General features: G+C 59.2%; 2 protein-coding genes across 2 annotated transcripts; both read left to right on the plus strand.

The window, feature by feature from the left end:
* Positions 1-1,183: 1,183 nt before the first annotated feature.
* MSL1 (MSL complex subunit 1) lies at positions 1,184-7,853 on the plus strand. The gene is made up of 8 exons (XM_041426570.1): positions 1,184-1,334; positions 4,292-4,515; positions 4,839-5,221; positions 5,842-5,906; positions 6,083-6,150; positions 6,402-6,526; positions 6,604-6,676; positions 6,783-7,853. Exons 1-8 carry the CDS (start codon positions 1,191-1,193, stop codon positions 6,871-6,873), a joined length of 1,173 nt encoding a protein of 390 aa, XP_041282504.1. The 5' UTR covers positions 1,184-1,190; the 3' UTR covers positions 6,874-7,853.
* A 534-nt stretch (positions 7,854-8,387) lies between these two features.
* Positions 8,388-20,055, plus strand: CASC3 (CASC3 exon junction complex subunit). The gene is made up of 14 exons (XM_041426419.1): positions 8,388-8,759; positions 9,973-9,992; positions 10,528-10,555; positions 10,851-10,888; positions 12,375-12,533; positions 12,610-12,761; positions 13,142-13,318; positions 13,522-14,207; positions 15,735-15,799; positions 15,994-16,108; positions 16,683-16,781; positions 17,355-17,569; positions 18,689-18,811; positions 19,634-20,055. The coding sequence occupies exons 1-14, from the start codon at positions 8,468-8,470 to the stop codon at positions 19,673-19,675; spliced, it is 2,211 nt and encodes a 736-aa protein (XP_041282353.1). The 5' UTR covers positions 8,388-8,467; the 3' UTR covers positions 19,676-20,055.
* Positions 20,056-23,965: the final 3,910 nt, after the last annotated feature.

The following is a 23,965-nucleotide window of genomic DNA, read 5'->3' on the forward strand; positions in this document are numbered from 1 at the left end:
TGTTTGTGTGTCCCTGAACGCAGCTCTGCGGAGAGAGGCACGTCCCCCACGTGTCCCCTGTGCGTCCCCAGCACGTGCCACGCGTGTCCCCTGTGTGTCCCCGGTGACACGGCCCCGTGTGCTGCGGGGGGTGGAGTTTCAGGCGGGAGAAGGGGAAATGATCCTCCGTGTGTGTGTGTGTGTGTACATGTACATACATGTCCGTGCCTGCCCGTACGTGTCCATACGTGTGCCGCGAGGCTGTGTGTGTGCGCATACATGTGCATGAGTGTGCACGAGTGTGCTCCGGGACTGCAGTCGGGGGTGCTGTGCATGGGCTGCAGTGTCTGCGGGCTGCGCCTGTGCTGCAGCGGGGCTGCAGTCGCTCCCTGCAGGGGGACACGCGTGTCCGTGTACCGACGAGTGTGCAGCCTCTGCAGAGCGGGTGCTGCGGACTTGTGCGTGTGTGTGTGCGCGTTCTTGCACGCGTGCAGCAGGAACTGCAGAGCTCTGAGTGTGCACGGGGGGGTTCAGTCCCCATGGGGGTGTTCAGCTCCCGTGGGGGGGAGTGCGCATATGGGGAGGTGCGGACCCCCACAATCACAGCCCCCCCCCCAAGCCCTCCCCGCGTGGGGGGCTGGTAGCGGCCTGTCCCTTTGTGTCGTCCCCCCGCCCCTCCGTGTCCCCTCCCGCCACGGGACCGGCCGGTGACCCGAGCCCCCCCCCGCTCCGTGGGGCGGGCGCGGAGAGCCGGTACCGCCACTCTCGGGGGCCCCCGAGCGGCCGCCCCCGGTACTGCGGCGCGGGACCCCCGCCTCACGCGTGTCCGCGTGTCGCGGCCACCCCCCCCCGGCCCGGGGGAAGCGGCGCGGGTGGGCACCGCCCCGGGGGTCCCCAGGCGGGGACCGGCCCCGCTCCTCATCCCCGGGGATCCCACCGCCCCCACCGCCGCCGGCGCATGCGCGCCGAGCCCCGTTCGCCGGTACCCGGGGTCCCGTGCCCGGTACCGACCCCCGCCCCGCCGCCCCCCCGCGCGGCTCATCCCCGCGCGGCTCATCCCCGGGGCAGGGGCCGCTCCGCGCCGATGCCCCCGGCGCCCCCCGCGCCGCCGCCCCGCGGTGCCGGCGGGCGGTAACGGGGCCCGGCCATGCGGTCCACGGCGTTCCGGGGGGGCGGGCGGCGGCGGCCCGAGGGGGCGGGCCCGCGCAGCGATGGGCGCCGGCGGAGGGTCGCCCGGGCAGGCCGCCTGCCTGCGGCAGATCCTGCTGCTCCAGCTGGACCTGATCGAGCAGCAGCAGCAGCAGCTGCAGGCCAAGGAGCGGCAGATCGAGGAGCTCCGGGCCGAGCGCGACACGGTACGGCGGGGGAATGGGGAGGCGGGAATGCGGCGTGGAAGGGGTTAACTCCCGCCAAGGTTAACTCCTCCTTGGGTTTAACCCCCACCAAATTTAACCCACTGACTGTGGGGTGACCCCCCCCCCTCAGGGTGACCTCACTCCCTCAGGGTTAACTCCCCCTTAGGTTTAACCTCCCTCAGGTTTAACCCCCCCCCATGGGGTGACCCCCACCTTCAGGTTAACCACCCCTAGGTTTAACACCCTCCTATGGGGAGACCCCCCACTATGGGGTGATCCCCACTAGATTTAACCCCCTCCCCGGCTTTAACAGCCCTCCCATAGAGTGATGCCCCCTCCCCTTAGGGTTAATGGCTCCCCAACACCACCCAGGGGTCCCTGGGGTTGTGGTGGAATTCTGCCCACCAACAGGAAAGTTCTCACTCCCTGTGACACCTAAGGGGTTAATGCTCCCCCCATTTTTGGGGGTTAATACCTCTGTCTTTGGAGGTTGATACCCCACTCTTCGGAGGTTGGTTTCACTTCTTTTTTTGAATTCCGTTCCCTCAATGCTTAATTTACCCCCTTTGCTGGGGTTAATACCCCACTTGCTGAGGTAATACCCCCCCTTTTTGGGGGTTGATTTCACCTCTCTTTTGGGGGTTGGTTCAATGCCCTTTTTGGGGGTTAATGTGCCCCCTTCTTTGGGGGTTAATTGCACCACATCATTGGGGGTTAATTCTGCACTCCATGGCAGTTAATGCACCCCGCCTCTGAGGGTTAATTCTGTGTCCCTCTTTGGGGTTAATGCCTCCTCACCTCCCACTTTCTGGGGGTTAATTCCACCTCTTTTTGGGGCTTAATTCCATCCCCTTGAGGGTTAATGTCGACCCCTCTTTGGGGGTTAATGCCCCCCCTATTTGAGGGTTAATTCTGCACCCCTCGAGGGTTAATCCCCCCCTTTTTGGGGGGGGTTAATGTCCCCCCCCATAGGGGTTAACGTCCAACCGCCGTGTCACCCTAGGGTTTAGTGCACCCCCTGGGGGTTTAATGTGCCCCCCATGGCAGTTAACCTGCTCCCCCCGTGGCACCCCAGGGGTTAATCCCCCCCCCTTGGCTGTTAATGCCCCACATGAGGCCTTACACTTCTCCCCTCTTGTGAGGCTGGGGGGAGGACTCTTGGGGGTTAACGTGCCTCCCTTTGGGGGTTCACCACCCCCACTGGCACCCCAGGGGTTAATGCCCCCACCTTGTGTGTTACTGTTCTCCCCCCTTGGCACTGCAGGGGTTAATCCCCCCCTCTTTGAGAATTCCCTCACTGGGGGCATCTAGTACCGGGGGGGGGGGTACAGAACCCTCCGGGGGGGTTAATGTCCCCCTCCCCAAAGGGTTAAACCCTCCCCAGGCGCAATTCCGCCCGCTCCTCCCGCAGGGTGAGCCCCCTCCCCACCCCGGAGGTCTCAGGGCTGGGCTCCCCCTCGGGGGTCGCGGGTGCCCCCGGGGGTCGCAGCCCCCCCCCCCCCGGCCAAACGGGGGGGGGGCCAAAGGGACGTCCCCCTCCCCAAAGGGTTAAACCCTCCCCAGGCGCAATTCCGCCCGCTCCTCCCGCAGGGTGAGCCCCCTCCCCACCCCGGAGGTCTCAGGGCTGGGCCCCCCCTCGGGGGTCGCGGGTGCCCCCGGGGGTCGCAGCCCCCCCCCCAGACAAAGCGGCGGGGGCACAAAGGGCGGGGGCGGGGCGGGGGTTAACGGGGCCGCCGCCCGTTACCGTGGGGACCGTGCGAGGGGGGGCCTTAAAGGGGCCGCGGCACCGCGGGCACCGCCGGGCGGGACACGGCGCGAGGGATGTCGCCCTGCTGCTGGGGACAGCTCGCTGCACCCGCCACCCCCCCGGGCATTTGGGGGCACTCATAGCCATGAGAGGCTGCCAGGCTTTAGGGGGACACTGTGGGGTCACCGCAGCTGAGCTGTGCTCTTCCTTCCCCCCCCCACATGTGTCCTGTGTGTGTCACCCCAGAGATGCCATGTGTGTCCCCACTATAGGTAACTGACATGTATGGCCTCCCCCCCCCCAACATTGCCCTGCCTGCGTTGTCCCCCCCATGGGTGTTGTGTCACCCCACGGATGCTGAGTGTCCCCCCCACAGCCATGGGTCACCCCCCTGCCAGCCCTGTGGCCGTGTGCCATCAGCGGCGGTGGCCATGCCCAGCTGCAGTGGCGGTGTCAGCAGTGGTGGCCCCGTTTGTGGCAGGAAGGACGGGGACACCCCACGTGATGTCACCGCAGGCGATGCCGCGTCCCCCGACATGGAGGAGCCACTGCGGCAAGTCCCTGATGGCGCTTGAGGGGCTGCCCCTGGGCACAGCCTCCCGGGGTGACACTGCTGGGGACATGGGACTGCCACACCCTGCGTGCACTGGGCTGTGCTCCCAGAGCTGGGTCCCCCCACAGCCGCACCTTTGGGGGGTGTTGTGACCCCCCCAGTCTGCTGTCCAAAACCAGTGCAGACCCTGGCTGGGGATGGCTGGGGGCAGGTGACCATGGGCAGGGGTCACCAGGTGGTTTTTAAGTCCACAAGCTTAAATGGAAGCTTTTTAATTCCAACCTGCCCCTCCATCCTGCATCATGGGGAGGATACACAGAGGGTGTGACCCCCCCAAATCCTCTGGTTTCTGCTGCCCCATCTCTGGAAGTATTCAGGGCTGGGTTGGACAGGGTTTGGAACAACCTGGGATAGTGGAAGATGTCCCTGCCCATGGTAGGGTACGGGACTGGGCTTTAAGGTGCATTCCAACCCAAAACCATTCCTGGATTCTTTGATTTGATGAAATCCCCCCTCAAACTGAGGTCTGCAGCTGGAGCAGGAGGAGCAGACAGAGAGTGGCCATTTTGTGCCATCAGACATCCAGTGGCAGCTGTCCCGGGGTGCCCCCGGGGGTGACCCCAGCCCCAGGTGAGCCCTCCCTCACCTGCCTTGCAGCTCCTGGCGCGGATCGAGCGCATGGAAAGGCGGGTGCAGCTGGTGAAGAAGGACAGCGAGCGGGAGAAGCACCGCATCTTCCAGGGCTTTGAGGTGGATGAGAAGCCTGAGGCAGAGGCATGTGAGAAGCTGCCTCTGGAGTGTCCCCAGGACCTGCTGGAGCCTCCCCCGACCCTGCAGCCCAAGCACTTCCCCTATGGCAGGAACGGGAAGGGGCATAAAAGGTACAGAGTGCATGGGGGGGCTGTGTGGAGAGAAGGGGGGACACTCCCTGTGGCTTCACCCTCTGTTTGAGGGGCTGGCACTGCCCAGCAGCCTTTGAGAGGGCCACTCAGCACCAGGAACACATCCCTGTGTCGAGGAGAACCTCAGGAAAGCCTGTGTGGGGAGTGCAGGGTGCCAAAATGCTGGGGAAGCCCCTCTGTAAACTGCTCAAGTCTGGCCCTGGTGCAGCAGCCCTGGTTTGGGGGTGCCAGGAGCCCCCCACAGCATCCCTGAAGCAGGGTGAGGATCCATGTGCCTGGCTCAGCTCTTCTTCCTCCTGCAGGAAGCCAACATTTGGGAGCACAGAGAGGAAGACGCCTGTTAAAAAACTAGTGTCAGAATTCTCCAAAGTGAAGAGTAAAACTCCAAAACACTCCCCGGGGAAGGAGGAATCGGGCGGCTCCTTGGCTGAAACTGTTTGTAAACGAGAACTGCGGAGCCAAGAGACTCCGGAAAAACCCCGGGCGCTCCTGGAGACCCCTCTGAGAGCATCAGCCCCACCCAAGGGTCCTGGCACCCACCCCAAGGAGAAAGGATTTGTCAGCGAGGCAGACGACCTGCCCTATCTGTCCACCACAGAAATGTACCTGTGCCGCTGGCACCAGCCGCCCCCGTCGCCGCTGCCGCTGCGGGAGCCTTCCCCCAAAAAGGAGGAGACTGTAGCAAGTAAGGGTGGAGAGAGTGATGGAGAAGCTGCTGGGCTGAGCCAGCCTGGGAGCAGGGCTCGGCACCCTCGTTCTGAATCTGGGAAAAGGCTCCCACATTCCCAAAGGGAGTGCTTGTGGCGCTGGGAAAGGTGCCATGCTGCTGGCTCCTTCCACTGCGGTGGGTGCTGGCTTTGGGCTCTCCCAGATCTCATCTTGGGCTCACCCTGCTCTGGCTGCTGTCTGTTGGAGCAGCTTCCTGTGGGTGGGAAACGTGTCTCTGGCTCATGCCATGGTGACACAGCACCGGGTTCTCCTGCTGTCCCCAAATCCATCCTTGTCCTGCCTTGAGCCCAGTTGGTGCCTGTGATTGGAGCTGGGCTGTGCCAGGTGGCTCAGACAGAGCCTGGCACATCCCTGGGAGTGGCTCAGGTTTGCTTGTGTGCTCGGCCGAGGGGGTGGAGATGAGCTCTGCTGTCCCGTGGCAGCTCCCACTGCCCGCTCAGGACTGGGCTTTGGGGCACGCCAAGCTGTTCTCCAAGGGGAAGGATGGGCAGGAAGGGACTGGGGAGGTGGTGGGATGGAGCAGGGGCTCCTGTGGGGATTCTGCTGTGGGGTAACACCCTTCTCCTTGTGCTGCAGTTCCATCTTGGAGGGACCATGTCGTGGAGCCCCTGAGAGACCCCAACCCTTCAGACCTCCTGGAGGTACGTGAGCCATTGGAGCTGGCAGTGCCACAGGGGCTTTCCAGGCTGTCCCACGCTCCCAGAGCTGGTGGCATCTCATCCCCTCATCCAGCATAAACCCCCTCTGTGGTTGGGAGGCTGAGGTGGGGGATCTGGCCCTGGGATGGTGCACTGATCCCTGTCTGGTGTCGTTGCAGAACCTGGACGACAGCGTCTTTTCCAAACGGCACGCAAAGCTGGAGCTGGATGAGAAACGAAGGAAAAGGTTGGAGCAATGGGGGTCTGCAGTCCCAGTCTCACAGGGGAGGGTCCTGGGGTGTCACCTGGAGCAGGGGGCAGGACAGGGTGCAGCTGGGATGGGCACCAGCAATGCTGCAGGAGGAGGATGGGATGGAGGAGGGAAGAGGATCCCCCCCTGGAGGAGGGATGCTCTCACATCACTGGCAGCCATGATCACCTTGGGGGAGTCTGGCACTGCCCGTGGCTCCTCACTTTCCCATCCATCCTGTTTTCCAGGTGGGACATCCAGCGGATCAGGGAACAGAGAATCCTACAGCGGCTGCAGCTCCGAATGTACAAAAGGAAAGGGATTCAGGAGTCAGAACCTGAAGTTACCTCATTTTTCCCTGAGCCAGATGATGGTGAGGCTTGGGAAGGGGGTGTCGGGCGGGTGGGGGTACAGATGAGGGGTCTCACACACTCTGCTGTCTCCCCACAGTGGAAAGTTTGCTCATCACCCCTTACCTGCCCGTCGTCGCCTTTGGCCGGCCCTTGCCCAAACTGACCCCACAGTGAGTACTGGGGGCAGGAGGGGATGGGGCTGGGGAGTCTCTGGAGCGGGCACCTTGCCCATTTTGGGTCTGGATGGTGCTGAGGTGACACCAGCTGTGCCCACAGGAACTTTGAGCTGCCCTGGCTGGACGAGCGCAGCCGCTGCCGGCTGGAGGTGCAGAAGAAGCAGACACCACACCGGACCTGTCGGAAATAAGGGAGATGCTGGGAGCTCCAACCACCTCCAGGAGCTCCAACCACCTCCAGGAGCTCCAACCACCATGTCCTCGTGGGGCTCTGAACACGTCAAGGGCACCAGAAGCTCTGCCATCACCGGGTCACCACCAGCTGCTGCCTGCTCCGTGCTGACGGATGGTTCCGTTCTTCTGCCATCCCAGTTTTGTTCGTTTGGGTTTTGGAACGTTTCCCGGACTCATCCCCCGCGCTGGCACCGGCTTCCCAGTGCCACCAGCCTGCAGCTCCACTCCTGGGGGCAGCGGGTGGATCCCAGCCCCGTCCTCGAGTCCCCCGTGTGCCACCCCTGCACTCCACAGCCTGTGGCCTTGGCATCTGGGGCTCTGGCGTGCCCGCTGGGAGCACGGGCATCCCCAGATCCCCCAGGACTCACCCGCTGCTGCCTTCATGTTGTGTTTAGTTAGAAAGCAGGATAAACAGCGGGTTGGGTTGGAGCCAGCTGCGAGCTGGGCAGCGCCTGGGATTCTCTTTTGGGAGGTTTTCCCCCCTTCTTTGGTGGTTTTCCTCTCTGGAGCGGGCTTGGCGGGGGCAGAAGGGAGAGTTAAAAAGCAAAAAAAATTTTTTTTTTCTTTTTTTTTTCTTTTTTTTTCTATTTTTTTTTTGTGAAATAGAAACCCTGTGCGCACAATTTGGGGGGTTTTAATGTTTTTTTTAAAAATGTAATTTAAATGTTCCGAGGCGGGTGAGGGGTTTGCTGTGAGGGGGGACGATTGTTGCCTGTCCGAGCCCCTGGGTGCTGCATGGGTGGGGAGGGGCTCCATGTGTCCCCTTTTCCTCTTTTTTTCTCTTGTTTTTTCTCCCCATCTCCCCCATTTTCCTCGCCTTCCCCGCCTTTTTCCATATTTTTTTCTCCTTTTTTTTCCCCCTACACTGAGCCTACACTGAGTGCCCCCCCACTCTTTTCCCCCCACTGCCCCCCTCTCTGTAATTAACCCCGAGCTAATTGAACGCCGGAAAACTCGTTTACAAGAAACAAAAAAAAAAAAAAAAAAAAAACCCTTAGAAAAAACGTTAAAAAAAACAGACTTTTCCCCCCACTGCCCCCCTCTCTGTAATTAACCCCGAGCTAATTGAACTCCGGAAAACTCGTTTACAAAAAAAAAAAAAAAAAAAAAAAAAAAAACTTAGAAAAAACGTTAAGAAAAACAGACTTTAAAAAAGAAAAACAACCTTTAAAAACCCGGAAATTGTTAAAAAAAAAAATCGATAAAGTTCTAAAACCACCGAGTTCTAAACAAACGTTACGGGAGGGGGTGGGGTCACTCGCGGACACGCCCGCTCGCTGGTTTTATTTTATTATTTTTTATTGCTTTTCGTTGTTGGATTTTTTTTTTGTTTTGGTTTTTTTTTTACAATAAACAAGGAAAAGGCCGCTGGGTGCTGGTGTTCCCCCCCCCCCTTTACCCGCCTTCGGGCGTGACGTCATTTCCGCGGGGCCGTGACGTCACCGGGAGAGCGGCGCGGCGCGCGCCCCCTGGCGGGCGGCGGAGGGAGCGGTCGGTACCGGAGGTGGGGGGGGGCAGCGCGCGCCGTTCCCGTGGTGCCCCGCGGCCAAGATGGCGGACCGGCGGCGGCAGCGCGCCTCGCAGGACAGCGAGGACAGCGAGGGCTCGGCGGCCTCCGACAGCGCTGGATCCGCTCCCGGTTCACCCCGCTCCGCCCGCTCCCGCTCGGCTTCCGGATCCCGCTCCCGTTCCCGGTCCGGCTCGCCCCGCCTGTCGCACCGCCCGCCGCGCGGCGCCGCGGGGGCGGGGGCTGAGGGATGTTCGGGTGTCTGGGGACCCCGAGGGGAAGGCGGGGGGGTCGGGACACTGAGGATCCAGGGCAGGGAGGGGGCTGAGGGGAGGGGTCCTGGTCTGCGAGGAGGGCTGAGAGAGGGGTCGTGGATTCTGAGGGGGCTGAGAGAGGGATTCTGGTCTTTGAGGAGGGCAGAAGGAGGAGTCCTGGTCTCTAGGAAGGGCTGAGAGAGGGGTTCTGGTCTTTAAGGGGGGTTGAAAGAGGGGTTCTGGTTTCTGAGGAGGGTTGATAGAAGGGTTCTGGTCTCTTTGAGGGGCGCTGAAAGAGGGGTCCTGGTCTGCAAGGGGGGCCTTGAGGAGGAGTGAGAGGGCTGGGGGGCTCTGGTGTCGGGGGGACTGATATTAGGAGCTGCAGGGTGTGGGGACACTGGGGACAAAGTGGGGGTGTGGAGCTGAGGGAGCACCAGTCTGAGGAATTGGGGGAATTGGGGTGAACCCCCCCATGATGTGTGCGGGAGAGCTGGGCTGGGGCAGCCTCGGGTGGGCACTGCAGCCCCCCAGGACCAGGCTTTGCTCTGGCTCCCTGTGCCTGGATCTCTCCAGTCTGAGGTCCAGTCCCTGTTCCTGGGGTGCTGTCCCTGTTCCTGGGGTGCTGTCCCTTTTCCCGGGGTGCTGTCCCTTTCCCTGGGGTGCTGTCCCTGCTCCTGGGGTCCCTGCAGCAAGGACAGGGAGGTGTGGGTGCTGCTGTCTCCCCCCACCATGCAGTTCTGTTCTTGCAGTTCACATCCAGGTGCAATTCCCTCCTGGTTTGGGTTCTGATTGTGGTTATTTCCAGCTCTTTCCTGTTTTAGGTTCCAGGGCTGGCTATTTCCAGCTCCCCCTGATTCCCTGGGTGTTTTTGGGTTTATCTTGTCACCTTGGTCGGGTTGTTTGTGCTCTGGGGTTGTTTTTTCTGTACAGCTGGGTTGATCTTTGTGATTACGCTGGAATCATGGAATGGTTTAGGTTGAAAGGAGCCTTAAAGCTGATCCAGTTCCACCTTCTACCATGGGCAGGGACAATTTCCACTATCCCAGTTTAATCCAAGCCCTGTCCAACCTGCCCTTGGACACTTCCAAGGATGGGGCAGCCACAGCTTCTCTTGGGCAGCAGTTTTACTGAGCACTTTTCCTGCTCTGAGCTGTTGGCTTCTTCCAGCCTCTTCCCTGAGCTGGCTCCTGCTCAGCCTCTCATTGTTATTCCCTGTTCTTGCCCTCTCCCTGGCTCTTGGTTGCCAAGGGAGGGATCCTGGCTCCCCTGTCACTGTCACTTCGTTCCCTGGAGAGCCCCAGCACTGGCAGACTGTGCTTTGCTCTCCATATTCCCTACTGTAGCTGCTCTAGGTTCTTGGAGCCTTAGAAAGGCTCTGGGAGCCTGGAATTTGTTTCTTCTTGGTCGCTGGAGCTGAACTTCCAAGGGTGGATGCAATAGGGTCAGGGTCAGACCTTGCTGTTACTGTGTGTGGGATTGTGGGATGCTGGGTGTTAGGGGAAATGGACATTAGGACAAAAGAACAGCTGTTAGGAAAAGGTATTAGGATAGTAGATACTAAGAAAATATGTTCTGAGATAATTTTTTATTTTATGGAAGGGGTGGTCAGGCACTGGACCCGGCTGCCCAATTCCCTAAAGTGTACAAAAAGTGTGGATGTGGCTTCTGGGGACATGGTTTAGTGGTGACATGGGACTGTGCTTGTTGAAGGTTGGACTTGATCCTAAAGATCTGTTCCAATCTAAACAATTCCATTATTCTGTGGTTTTGTGAATCCATGATTCCATGTTACCAGGACCTGGCTGCTGCCCTCCCCTCCTCTAACACCCCTCACTTTTCTCTCTTTGCAGGAAAGTGAGGATGGCATTGAAGGAGATGGTGAGTGATGTCTCTTGGGCAGGGTTCTTTATATGCAAAAAAAGTAAAAACCAGACAAAACAGCTTTTCCAACAATCCTGTGGTTGTTGCCATGCCAAATATTCACTTGTAAACAGCAGGCAAATGTGGGGTACAGGGACAGTGTCCTAAACTCTTCCCTGCTCCCCTGAGCTGGCTGTGGCATTGATCCAGGGTGGTGCTGGCATCCAAATTCCCTTTGGGAAGGGGTTTGGTCCCATGGCAGAGGAGCCCTGTCCAGCCCTGCCCTGACCCCACCTCCTTTCCCTCCCCACAGCCGTGCTCTCCGACTACGAAAGCGCCGAGGACTCGGAGGTAAAGGTGATCTCTGTCCTGCTGAGATCCTGATTCCCATGGAATTTCAGCACAAACCCAGTTTGTGTCCTTGGATCTCTTCCTCTGTCTCCTGAGGAGATGGCCTCCCCCACTCCCAGCCCTTGGCACTGGGACCAGTGTCTCTGTGCTGCTGGGGAGGGTGCAGGGCCAGCACGTGCAAGGGAAAACCCTCCTGGCTCCTCGCACTGGGAACTGGATTTGCCATGGCCAGGAAGGGCGTGGGAGGAGTGTGGGATGCTTGTTGGGTTTTAATTAGTTGGAATTCAAAAGCAAAGTGGTGGTTGGGAGCATCCCAGGGGCTTCCCTCTGTTCTGAGGGAGCAGCCGGAGGGGGGGTGCACTTTGGGAATTGGGGGTGCTGAAGGAATCCCATCCCACCCGTGCCTGGGGGCTGCAGGTTCCACTGGTGTTCTGAGGGAGCAGCTGGAGAGGGGGTGCACTTTGGGAATTGGGGGGTGCTGAAGGAATCCCATCCCACCCGTGTCTGGGGGCTGCAGGTTCCACTGGATTTTTAGTTCAGAACTCTAAAGTTTGAGATTTACAAGGAGTTTAGAGAAGTTCTGGTGCCTAAGAAGGCTTCCTAAGGAAAATCCATCTGTGTTTTGCGAATCTTGAGGGAAACAGTGGCTAGAGACCATCCAAACCACCAGGCAGAGGAAATCCAAGCTGTTTATTTGGGATTTAATCTCAGTTTGGGAATTAATCTATGGTATTAACAAGGAGGGAGCACTGCAGGCTGCAGAGGTGTTGGGGCAGCTCCCAGAGCTCTTCCAGCCTGGAATCCCACATGGAGGCTCCCAGTGGCAGCGGGGTTGTTGCATCACTGCTGTGCCAGGATGACTCTGTTCCTGTACCTAAAAATAATGCCCAGCCTGGGCTTCCCCGGCGTAAACACCAGGAGCAGCCGATGTGCAAGGGCTGTGTTGAAAGAGGAAAATGGAGCAGGGTTTGGTTAATCACCCCGAGCTATTTTTAGTTCGGCTCCAGCCTCCGGAGGCTCCTGGGGGTGAAACCAGGTCATGCTCCTGAGCAGAGTGAGTCAGCTGAGGAACTCCAGGGAATTTGGAAACGTGGCCCTGGCTGGATCCGGGCCCTCAGTGTGGAAGGAAGGGCCTGAGATCACCAGTCTTCCCAGTCTGCAGGAGCCTTTTTGGGGTGGTGGGATGTCACATCTTTGTGGAGCAGCTGATCCCAGCTCCATTCCAGAAAACCTGTTGGATCCTCCCTCTCTTGAGAGAGGTTTGGTTTAACCTTTGCTTTTTCTGTAAAAACACGGGGATAGGAAGAATTTTAGGGGCTAATCATCTGCTTTGGAAGAGTCATGTCTAATGGCTGGAGCAGGGATCTAACTCCAGATCTGAGGGAATTTCTGGGCGATCTGTTGCTGGATCTGACTCCAGATTTGGGGAGATTCCTGACAGATCTGTTGGTAACGGAGCACATTTGAGTCACTGGGTGTCTCCCAGGCAGAGGAAGAGGATTACAGCGAGGAAGAAAGCTCCAAGGTGGAGCTGAAGCAGGACAGCAACGATTCCTGCGAGTCGGCAGCCAGAGGGGAGAAGGGCAATGAGAAGGTGGATCCCAAGGGAGCGGTGACGGGCGAGCGGCAGAGCGGGGACGGGCAGGTGGGTGTCCCACGGCTCCGGGCTGGGGGCTGGCAGCAGGACTGCTGCAGTGGTGAGAGCTCCCTGCTTCTGACAGGAGAGCACGGAGCCTGTGGAGAAGAAAGTTGGGAAGAAGGTTCCCAAGCACCTGGATGACGATGAGGATCGGAAGAACCCGGCGTACATCCCACGCAAGGGGCTCTTCTTTGAGCATGACCTCCGAGGGCAGACGCAGGAGGAGGAGGTCAGGTATGTGAGTGTCCCCCTGGGGCTCTGGGAGGGACAGGCCAGCTTCCAGACCAGCCTCTGGCAGCTTCATTGGGATGCACTGAAAAGTCTGTGCTTCCATTACCTGCTGTGTGTCCTGCCAGGATATTTCAGTTCTTTGTTTTGAAGGAGTGATGCACGAAACCCACCAAAAAAACCTTGTGCCAGGCAGCAGTGACTCTTCCAGCTGCTTTTCCCAAATAGCAGTGGGTCACCAGCAGCTGCTGGGCAGGAGGAGCAGGAGGAAGGAAGGGTGCTGCCTCCTGTGCATTCCTTGCCCCAAGAATGCTCGAGCTCTGTGTGGAACTGCTCAGAACTACCACATCTTGACCTTACAGCTTCTCCCTGTGTCCCTTTTCCAGGCCAAAGGGTCGTCAGCGGAAGCTGTGGAAGGACGAGGGGCGCTGGGAACATGACAAGTTCCGTGAGGATGAGCAGGCCCCCAAGACCAGGCAGGAGCTGATTGCTCTGTACGGGTACGACATCCGCTCAGCCCACAACCCCGACGACATCAAACCCCGGAGGATGCGCAAGCCACGGTGAGCCCCAGAGTCACACCAGGGCCCGGATTGTCCTGGGGAGGAGGGCCAGGTCTGGAGATCCAAAGAGGGAAAGCTCTGTCATGTGTGACCATGTTCCTGGGGTTTCTAGATGTGGATGCTGGGAAGCTGTTCCCTGACACAAGTGATTCTTCCCACCCAAGGGTTCCTTTCTCATGAATTGTTCTATTTTTCTCCCTCAGGTTTGGCAGTCCCCCTCAACGAGACCCCAACTGGTCCAACGAGAGGCCCCCCAAGCCCCCGAGGCACCAGGGTGCCAAGAGCCCCTCGGCTCCCCCACGGTCCTTCAACAGCCGCAGCTCTGCCAACGCTGGCAGGATGCCCCCTGCCAGGAACTACCCCAGGATGGGGGGCTACAAGGAGACCCGTCCAGGCTACCGGGCTTCAGAGGCGACTGTCCTGCACCGGAACGGGGAACAAGCCAAGCAGGAGGGTGGCTACCGTGGGAAGCATGCAGAGCAGAGCCCATCAAGGGACACGTCCCCTGAGCTGGAGGTGGGACATGTCCATGGTAGCCCTGGGAAGGAGGAGGGAGCTCTGGAAAACCAAGCCACAGGTGCTGATGCTGTGCAGCCACCGCCAGACAGACCAGTGGAGAAGAAATCTTATTCCCGGGCAAGAAGGACCAGAGTCAAGGCTGGGGAGGCAGGGAAGCTGGCAGAGGAAGTGCCTGCTTCTGAGGGGCTGGCTCCAGTGATTCCAAAAGCCACGCCAGCTGAGACCTCCCCCCCGCCAGCCAAGAGCAACTGGGAGTCAGCAGTGGAATCCAGCGTGGATGGACTTGAGCAGGAGATGACCCAGATGAACCTGACAGAGCAGAACTGGAGCCCGGGGCAGTCCCAGTTCATCCCGCCCCGGGAGCTGAGGGGTAAGTGGGAGCAGCCTGCTGGTTTTCCAGCAGCCCAGTGCCTCCTGAACTGTGCAGTTGGTCAGAGCTGAGCTGTTTCTGTCCAAGCCCTGTCCCAGGGTGAGTGCAGAGTGGTGGTTCCTGCTGAGAATGTGCTGCAGTATGGATACAACAGCAAAGGAAAAGGGAAATTAAACATTTTTGTGTGGGTGAATGGAATTAGGGCTGGGAAGGATAGAAGGGATCCTTTCCCTGTGATGTGAATCACAGCAAGGCTGACCCCTGCTGCAGGAGAGCACGAGATAAGGATCAATAATTGGCTCTGTGGTGTCCTGCTCGGAGCAGAAAGGAACTTCTTCCTGTTTATCAGCTCATTTCCTGGCTCTGGGATTTGATTGCCAATAGCTGAGGCCTGGCTGAGATTGGCAAATCCCTTTGTGCCTGGGAGGAGGGAGGGACATGGGACAGAGTAACTCTGGTGCCAGCTGAGGACAGTTCCAGTTGCACATCCACAGAGAGGTCATCCAGGTATAATTATCCCTTTGCAGAATTAGAGATTGTTCTGGGAAGTGTTAGAATGCTTCCCGAGGGGAGTAAAACTGGAGCAAGGAGAAGGAGGCGACTTGCTGCTTTCATAAGAGTCTGTGAGGTTGAGGTCATGGAACCAGAAGTCATTTGGTACTGGTGGGACTGTGAAGTCTGTGAGAACAGACCCCTGGACAGGCTGGAAACGTCACAGTGGGTGAGAGTTCAAAAGTGATGAGATTGTCTGGTTTAGGGGTTTTTTTAATGCACAAAAATGAAGCATCTTCCCAAATTTCCCACAGGCCACCTCTTGGCTGCAGGTACACAATCATTTCTGCTGTGAGAAGGATGATGACTCTGCTGTCCCTTTTTTGTCCCTAGCAGAGGAGGGAGGAGTTATTCTGGGAAGCATTTGACTCCCATCAGTCCATTTTGTATCCCTGTCAGTGATCCATGAGCACTTCCAGTGTTTCTTTTACCCATTTTCACTCCCTTGGAATCATCTGATCACCTTGGCACTGTGGTTTTAAGCCATGTTTTAAAATTCACTTTGCTGTGAATTCAAACGGATTCAGTTTGCTGTTGGAATCCAAAGGAGCTTGTGATAAAAGCTCTTAAACTGCAGCTTCAGATTCCACATGGCTCCTTGATCCACCTGGCTGTGATAAAAGTGTTTACACCTGCAGAGGGTTTAAACTGCAGCTTCAGATTCCACATGGCTCCTTGATCCACCTGGAAGAGATCTATGTCTCAGCAGACAGAGCTCAGAGCAGGACCTGAGTTTCCAGCTGGGGATTTAGTTTTGAAGCAGGATTTAGGCATTGCTGAGCACCTTGAATGAATGTGCAGCGACACAACAGCCTCTAATTTATCCCAAAATATTTAAAATCACTGTGGCCGTGAAGTCCAAAGGTTCCATGTCATGGGAGCAGCAGCTGAGCTACAGCCACGCCCCCGGGCGAGGCAGCTCCAGCCTGGGAACCAACACAAACCACAGTAATAAGCAGTCTGTTCCTTCCTCAGGTATTCCCAACCATATGCACGTGGGAACTGGGCCACCACCGCAGTTTAACCGGATGGAGGAGATGGTAACGCGCGATCCCGGAGCGTGACTCCGGCTCCGCGGCGCGCGGGACACGGGCTCTAATTGCTTTGGGGTAGTGGTAATTACAGGCTGTCGACGCCTCGGCCTTTCCCTTGTGGGGGTGTTTGGGGGTGACCCAGGGGAGGTTTGGGTGTTGGGGGGTGTCCCACAGCCCCCCTGATCCCTGGACTCTCGCAGGCAGTGCCGGGGGGCCGTGTGAAGCGCTACTCATCGCAGCGGCAGAGACCCCCCGTGCCAGAGCCTGCGCCCCCCATGCACATCAGCATCATGGAAGGGCACTACTACGACCCACGTGAGTGTTTCCTTCCTGCTCCCGTGGCTCCATGTGATCCCTGCTCCATGTGTGCTCGGAGCTGAGCAACTGGAACAGGGATCCCCCCCCATTCCTTTCAGGGTTGGGACTTTGGCTTCTCTTTTGTTTGTTGTAGTGGCACTGTGTCCTCTCATACAGTGTCTAAAAGGCAGCTGGGAGCCTGCCTGGTTGTGTTAAAACTCATGGAATTATCCTCAGAGTTATCCCCTCTCTATGCCAGGGCTCTTAGGACACCCCAATTCTTCCCGAGAACTGGGATTTAAATTGAACTTTAAATCAGGTCTTTGATGTTTGAGCATGGGGAGAACAGAACTGGGGATGGATTAGGAATTCCCTCCAGCATTTAAAGTGTTAGAGAAGAAATTCCCTGAGTATTTTCCTGCTTTCTAAAGGGAGTAGGAGGCTTTTCTTTAGGGAGCATGTTGCATCTGTGAGCCCAGGAGCCTCTGTGTGCCGTGGGAGCCCTCGGGGCGGGCTGGGCTGTGTGTGCCCGGCTGCAGGGGAATGAAATTCCATGGAGCTTTTCCTCACAGCCTGTCATGTGTTGTTGCAGTACAATTCCAGGGACCAATCTACGCCCACGGTGAGAACCCAGCCCCGCTGCCGCCCCAAGGGATGATTGTGCAGCCGGAGATGCACCTCCCTCATCCAGGTGAGGAGCCAGTGGGACACCCCTGGACCAGGGGAACAGAGAGCTCTGCTTTCCCACAGCCTCTATCACAGAGGGGAATCCATTTTCCTTAATTTCTACAACATGGAAGAGACCTGCTTTTTCCTGCAGTGAGGCTGAACCAGTATCAGTTTTAAGGAAAGAAAAAATAGGTGTTTCTGGAGCTTCCAGGCAGTGCAGGACAAGGGGAGCTGAACCTTTGGCAGCTCCCAGCTGGATGTTTGCAGGTCCCTGTGGGGCCTCAGCAGGCTGGGCCGCTCCCTTCCGTGGGCACTGGGCTGGTTCCTCACTCCCTGGCCCTGTAGCTCAGGAAAAAGCAGAACTGGGAGCTGTCTAACACGTTCTCTGCTTGCCCACACAAATTGTTTCCTGCAGTGGAGTTAGCACGGGGCCGTGTCTGGTTCCGGTGGATCCGGAACTGGGGAGGGGGCTGTGCTCTGCTCTCTGCTCCCTCCCCAGCGTGGGGCTGCAGGGAACCCTTGGAGCAGCTCCTGCTGCTACCCAGGGACGCTCTGGCTTTTTGGGTGACATCGGTGTGCTTCCTGTCACCTCCAGGTTTACACCCCCACCAGACGCCCCCTGCCATGGCAAACCCCGGCCTCTACCCCCCACCAGTGTCCATGCCCCCGGGCCAGCCCCCGCCGCAGCAGCTGCTCACTCCTACTTACTTCTCCGCCCCTGGAGTGATGAATTTCGGGAATCCTGGCTACCCCTACCCCCCTGGAGCTCTGCCCCCTCCGCCCCCTCCTCATCTCTATTCCAACACGCAGGTAAGCCGGATGCGCCGTGGCTCCTTCCCAGGCAGGAGCAGGTGGGATGTTGTGGAGTGTGGGGTGTGTTCTGCGAGGTGTTCTTGGGAGAGGATGTGGAACAGCACAGCTGCTCCGTGGGGAAATGCTGCTGGCATCCCAGAAAGGATTGTTGTCATGGCTGCTGTGAGCTCCCCAAGTATGGCAGGCAGTGGGTGAAATCCTGTCCTGGGTGGGTATGGAATTGAGGTGTTCCCTTATGGAACAGGGATACAGCCCCTCCAGGGCCCTGCTGAGCCAAGGGTACCTTGGGAGGAATGGCTTTGGAAGTCAGTTCTGTTTGGGATGAGACTGGGGACTGGCTGGTGTGAGTAGCATGGGGATGGATTTTCATGCTCCATTGCCCTGCTCAGGTCACTGCTGGGCAGTGAGAAGGCACATTGGATTGGGTCCCTGAGGAGGCAGATCAGACTAGATCCTGCAGGGAATGGGTCACATTCCTGTGAGGAGGCAGATGGCATCAGATCCCTGAGGAGGCAGATTGGATTGGATCTCTCTGAGGATCAGACCAGATCTTATCCCTGTGAGGAGGCAGATAGACCTAATCCCTGAGGAGACAGATCAGACCAGATCCTTAAAAAGGCAGATGAGACCAGAGCAGACCAGATCCTGGTGCCGTGGCTGGAGCAGGGCTGACAGGCTGTGACTGGAGCAGGACTGACACGCTGTGGATGGCTGGAGAGCTGCATGTTCCCTGAGCTCCCAACCGTCCCTGCCCTTCCCACTGCTCCAGCTCATCCCAGCAGGACCTCACCCTGCGTTGAGGGCAGTGTTCCTCGAGGCTGCAGGGCTGAATGTGCAGGGAAGCTGTGTCCAAGCAGAAAAGCTGCTGTTGGGAAGTTCAGACATTCCGTGGACTGCAGGGTGAGGGAATCCCATCTGCACAGGCTGTGTCCTATCCTTGCCAGAGTGGGGGCACGTTGGTGAGGGGTGGGGACACACAAGAGTCTTCAAGAGGCTGATCTCTAGGGGGCACAGCCCCTCTGGCTCTGGCTGGGGGCAGCTGCCCAGCCCCAGTGGGTGCCAGGAGGGGCTGGCAGGGCCCCCCAGCCCGGAGCTCTGATCCTGCTGCTCCTGCAGGCGCAGTCCCAGGTCTATGGGGGGGTCACCTACTACAACACTGTCCAGCAGCAGGTGCAGCCCAAGCCCTCCCCGCCCCGCCGGACGTCCCAGCCTGTGACCATCAAGCCACCCCCTCCAGAGGTACCATCCCCTCACCTTTGCTCCTTGTGTGTGTGATGTCACTGGTGTGTGTGTGAGGCTGCAGTTCCCTTTCCCATCCCAAAAAGAATAATGTTGTTCTTTTGTAAGGGGAAATCTTAAACTGTCTCGTCTCTGACCTGTCCCAAACCTCAGCTTCTCGTTGCAGGTGGTAAGCAGGGCTCCAGTTAATTTGAGTTACTTAAATCTTTAAAACTAAAACCACGTAAAAAGTAAGTCTGAAGTTGGCTCTTTTTTTATTTTATTTGCTCAGGGTAGAAAACAGGACAATTTTGAGAGGGAAAAATCCAGCCCTGGCTGGAGGAGCTAGGAGGCAGGGAGTTCTCTGCAAGGATAAACACTGAAAACTCAGCAGATAATACAGGCAGTAGAGTTAAAGGTTTTTCAGGATGTTTCCCTGTGCTGGGAATGATCTCCTTGCTCCAGTGCTGTGAGCTGTGCATGTGTGAGCGTGCTGGAATGCCATGTGTGTTTTTGGTTTCCCTTTCCATACCTTCTTCATGTATGGGAGCCAAGCAAGCCCAGACCCGGGCAGGCATGTGCTGGTGGGTTCCTGTACATGGGGAGGGCTGAGAAGCAAATTGTCAGATGGAGGGGCTCTGGAAAGGCCTCGTGGTGGAAAAATCTGGAACCATGAGGAGAGGTTGGCACAGGGGGCTGGTTGTGCCCAGAGAGGAGGGTGTGGGGGGTTGCCAACCAGGGTGGGCTCTTGCTGGCCATACCCAGCCATAACACTGTTCCCCCCATGCAGGGGTTTGGGGGGCCCTAAACCTCTGCTGCTCTTCCCTCTTTCTCCCCTCCCAGGACAGCAAAGGTGAAAAATCAAAGGAGAGGAGCAACACGTAGGGACACGGCCACAGGAATCCCAGCACCAGACTCGGCCCCTTGGCAAGGAGGAAGCTGCTCCTTGGAATGGCTCCTTCCCTGCGTGGAGGTGAGGCAGCAGGATGAGCCACCTGCACTGTGCTCAGGACCAGGCACTTCCCCCATGGCCTGAGTGGTGCCTTCCCAAAATCCATCTCGCTGCTGCCCACCCCCCTTCTCCCCCGAGCTGGGGCCGCCAAAGAACCAACCCCTGAGTCGGTCCTTGGCCACTTCTCCCAACTTCTCCCCATTACTAAACGTCCCCCTCTCCCTCCTGGGATGTCAAACTCCGCTGGCTTGATCGTGGTCTCTGTTTTTATTTAAGGAATGAAGCAGCTCCTTCAGTAAAGCTGATTTGTTTCTTTTGGGTATTTCGTTTTTATTTGTTTGGGTAAGCAGCAGTGACATCCCCCCCACCCCAGTTCATTCTTCTTTTCAATCCTCTTTTCAATTAGCAAGTTGATTTCTGCCACTTCTGGAGCAGGGGAAGGGCGATGGAACCGTGGGAAGCTGTCAGGAATGCACTGCCTGGGCAGGAACCACTTAACTTAGGAGCTCCTCCTGATTCTTTTCCCAGCAAACTGTTGGTAACTGGTGTTTCTGAGCTCTCAGGGGGGAATGCACAGGGCGACCCCCATCCCTGCCACCCCCAGCAGCGCAAGGGGAGGTTTCCACCCTCCCTCAGAGAGAGGAGGAGGCTTGTGGGCACCCAGCACCCCGACGCTGCCCGAGCAGCCCAGCCAGCACCCAAACCAGCTCGGCAGGGCCAGGTTTGCTCCCAGCACTTGGGTGTTGCTGCTGGGGCTGCGGAGGGTTTTGGAACCCGCCCCAACGCACCGGGCTGGGCTCCGGCCTCACAAGGAAGCGCCTCAGCCCTACTCCAGCTCCTGCCTCGCTTCCTCACAGCAGCCTTGTGTGTCCCCTTTGGGATTCCTGACCCCACGGGGTGAGTGTCACCGCAGCTGTGCCGCGCTGGTCCCGGCTGGCTCTGGTGTGCCGCAGTGCTGCCGCTCTGCATCCCGCATCCCAGCAGCCCCGCCGCTCCGGCTCCGGCTTGGCCACGTCCTCGCAGCCGTTTGCAAATTGCGTTAGGAAACTTGGCAGGGCCGGCTGCTGGTTCCTGCCCGTTCCTGCCGGTTCCTGCTGCTCTCCTGAGCACGTGCCGGGACGCCGTGGGGACGCGCCAGCTGCCGGCGCAGGCACTGCCTCAGGGGGACGTCACCGAGCGAGAGGTGGCTCGGCCACCCTGTCCCCATCTGTGGCCAGGATGAGGGACCAGCACCCACCTGCTCATTCTCTGTGTGGATCCCTCATCCATGCCTGGCTCTCCAGCAGAAATTCCTTCTTTGTGTGATGTTTGTGACTCCATGACCTTTTGTGTCTTGTTTCAGCCACCAAAGCACAATCCCCTCATGTTTTAGATGTCACCGTGTGTCATTGCTGCATTGGTCACACAACTGAAATCCTGGACCTTACACCTCCATCCCGGGGGTTTGGTGTTATTTGGATTCCTATCCTGTGGGATGCACATCCCTAACAGAGTTGTAGGAAGCAGACAGCTCTTGTGTGTCCTTTCCGGGGCTGACACCCACAGGGACAGCATCCACCTGAGCTTCCCTGGCAGGACCAGTGCCACCTCTGCTGTCCCCCAGGAACTGCTCCCTCCCCAGGGGCCATTCTCCCTTCCCAGGAGCCACTGTGCTCTTCCTTGGTACAGCTCTGCCCTTCTCAGACAGTGGGACTGAAACTGCAGCTCTGCTGTGCCTGGCACCAGCCGCCCTCACCCCCACATCCCTGAAAGCAGCTGCCACCCATCCCCAGCCCAGCTCTGCCCAGTAGCGGGGCTGAGGGAGCCCCTTGTCTCTCTGGGGGCTGATGGGAGCCCCCTCCTCTCCCCCAGCCTCCCTGGCTCACGGGGAAGGACCAACTGTTGTGTTGGTGGTGCAGGAGCTGCCGCCCGCGCGTTTGTGCCGCGCTGCCTCCGCCTCGGCAGCCGCAGCCTCCTGCCAGCCCCCTCCCACACCAAAGAGAGGTGGGGGCACACACCCCCCTCCTGTTACACCCTGATCCTGCGGATGGAGCATCACAGTGAGCTCTGCCCTCCTGCATGCAGGCTTGGCAGGGGAAGGATGCTGCTGGGCCCTGCCTGTGCCATGGTGGCTGGGTGGCTTTGAGTGGCAGGGGGACCCCAACTCCTTCCTTTGCATCCCACAACCTTTTTCCTCCCTTCCCTTCAGGTCTCCCCAATTTCTGTTCTCACTTCTGGCAGTAGTGTGGGGGACCCACAGCAATTCCAACAGCAGCAGCAGCAGCAGGAGGCATCACCTTCCTGCCCACATTGCTGTGCTACCCCATCCCTCCCCAGTGCCACTGCCTCAGTTTCCCTCCCTGGAAGCAGGATCAGGTCTGAGCATACTCCAGGACTTGGCTCAGCCCTTCGCAGGGACCTCATGGAGGAGCTGCCCCAATCTCATGGTGGTTCTCCCCTTCCCCAAATGCCTGACTCCCTTCTCCCAGCGCTGCAGCTGGGAAGTGGGTTAAGGCGCTGGCTTGGGGAGGGATTTTTCCCGGGGTGTAATTTTTCCCTCCTACACACGGTCTGTTTTGAGCAGTGCCTGGAGGCTTCGCACCCCCGGCTCACTGCCGGGGCGGGGGAATGCGCTGCCTGCCAACCGAGGGAAGCGCCCGCTCCAGATCCCAGCTCGTTAGGAGAAATAACAGAAAATTAATTAAGCCAATAGTTTGCTCTGCGCCAGCAGTGCCCCCGTCCCTGCTGACATGGGGAGAGGGGATGGGACAGGCCAGATCTGGAGCACCTTTCCCAGGGGGAGCGTTGCCCTCAGCATGGCACAGTGCTCCAGGTACCTCCTGCTCGTGTGGCCCAGTGCATCCCCATTGCCACCAGTGAGCGGGGTCTTGGGGGGGGGGGGGGGGTCTCTCTGTGCCTCAGTTTCCCCTCCTGCTGTCAGGAGAAGCTCCTGTCTGCGTGGCTGAACCTGGCCAGCAGCACCACTTGCACCCACATCTGAGAACCCTTGTCCTCATGCTGTGGGGAAAGGGGATGGAAGAGCTCAGCCGAGAGCAGAGTGGGTTTTTTTGGGGCTGTTGGATGGGCTGTGGGGTATCTGCAGGCTGGAGGAACAGAGGAGGGGCGTGCCGGGCCATACCGTGCCGTGCCATCCCGACAGGACCTCATGCAGCCGGGGATGGGGATGTGGGGACGTGTTTTGCTGCTCTGTGGCAGCCGCACGGATGGAGTTGCCAGGCAACTGCCGGGTGGAGGCGAAGCGGGAACAAAGCGGGAACTGCCGGGACCCTCGTTCCTCCATCTCTCCCCAAACCCCCTGGGCAGTGGGGCCCAGCAAAGGCCATGGGGTCACTTGCCGTGTCCCCCCGGCCGCTGCTGCCATCCCAGCCGCGGGGCCGTTGTTTTGCAGGGGGATGGACCCGGAGAAGGGGACTGGCACCTGCTGGCCTGTCCAGAGGGTGCAAAATGGGGCTGGGGGCAGTGGGCATGGGCAGGATGGGTGCTCAGCGCCCCGCGGGAGCGGGGCAGGAGGATCAGCCCCAGGCAAGCGCCACATCTGGCCCTGCCCTGCCCCAGAACCTGCCCCGGCACCTGCCCCGGCACGCCGGGACCCATTCCAGCCTGGCAGGCGGCGGAAGTGGGGGGGTCTGGCAGCCACCCCGACCTGCCCACCCTGCCCGCGGGGCAGCCCAGCCCCAGGGCTGCCAGGCTGGGGGATCTCGCACCCACCCCCGGCCTTTTCCCACGCTGCGGCGGGTGCAGAGAGCTGGGCTAGGGGTCCGGGGGTGGCTCACCCCACAGCTGGGGATGTGCCCCCCGTGCAGGGGACACTGGAGAGCGGCGGTGCCATGTGCCCCTGGGCTGGCATGGGGGAACTGTGTGCGTGTGCGGGGGAGAACCGGGCACGGCGGTGTGCCGGGAGTGTGAGGCAGGGGCTGTGGGGCTGTGCCCCCCGGTCGCGGTGTGTGACAGGCTCTGGGCTGTGTCCCCCAGGCTGTACGATGTGTGTAGGGGGGGAGCGTGGTGGCACCCCGGGGATGCGACAGGGGAATGCGGGGATGCGTAATGCATCACCTGTGCGGGGCTGCGGGGAAGCGGGGGGGGTTGGACCGTGTCCCGGTGCGGGCCGGTGTCACCGCAGCCCCGGGGCGGGTTCGGTGCTGCGGGGAGGGGGCGGGCAGGTGCCGTTGGCGGGCCCGGGGGCGGCGGCGGTGCGGGGAAAGGGGCGGGCAGGTGCCGGGGTC

This window comes from Onychostruthus taczanowskii, unplaced genomic scaffold (assembly GCF_017590055.1).
Source record: "Onychostruthus taczanowskii isolate IOZ18803 unplaced genomic scaffold, ASM1759005v1 scaffold91, whole genome shotgun sequence".
In the NCBI taxonomy this organism is placed as follows: domain Eukaryota; kingdom Metazoa; phylum Chordata; class Aves; order Passeriformes; family Passeridae; genus Onychostruthus; species Onychostruthus taczanowskii.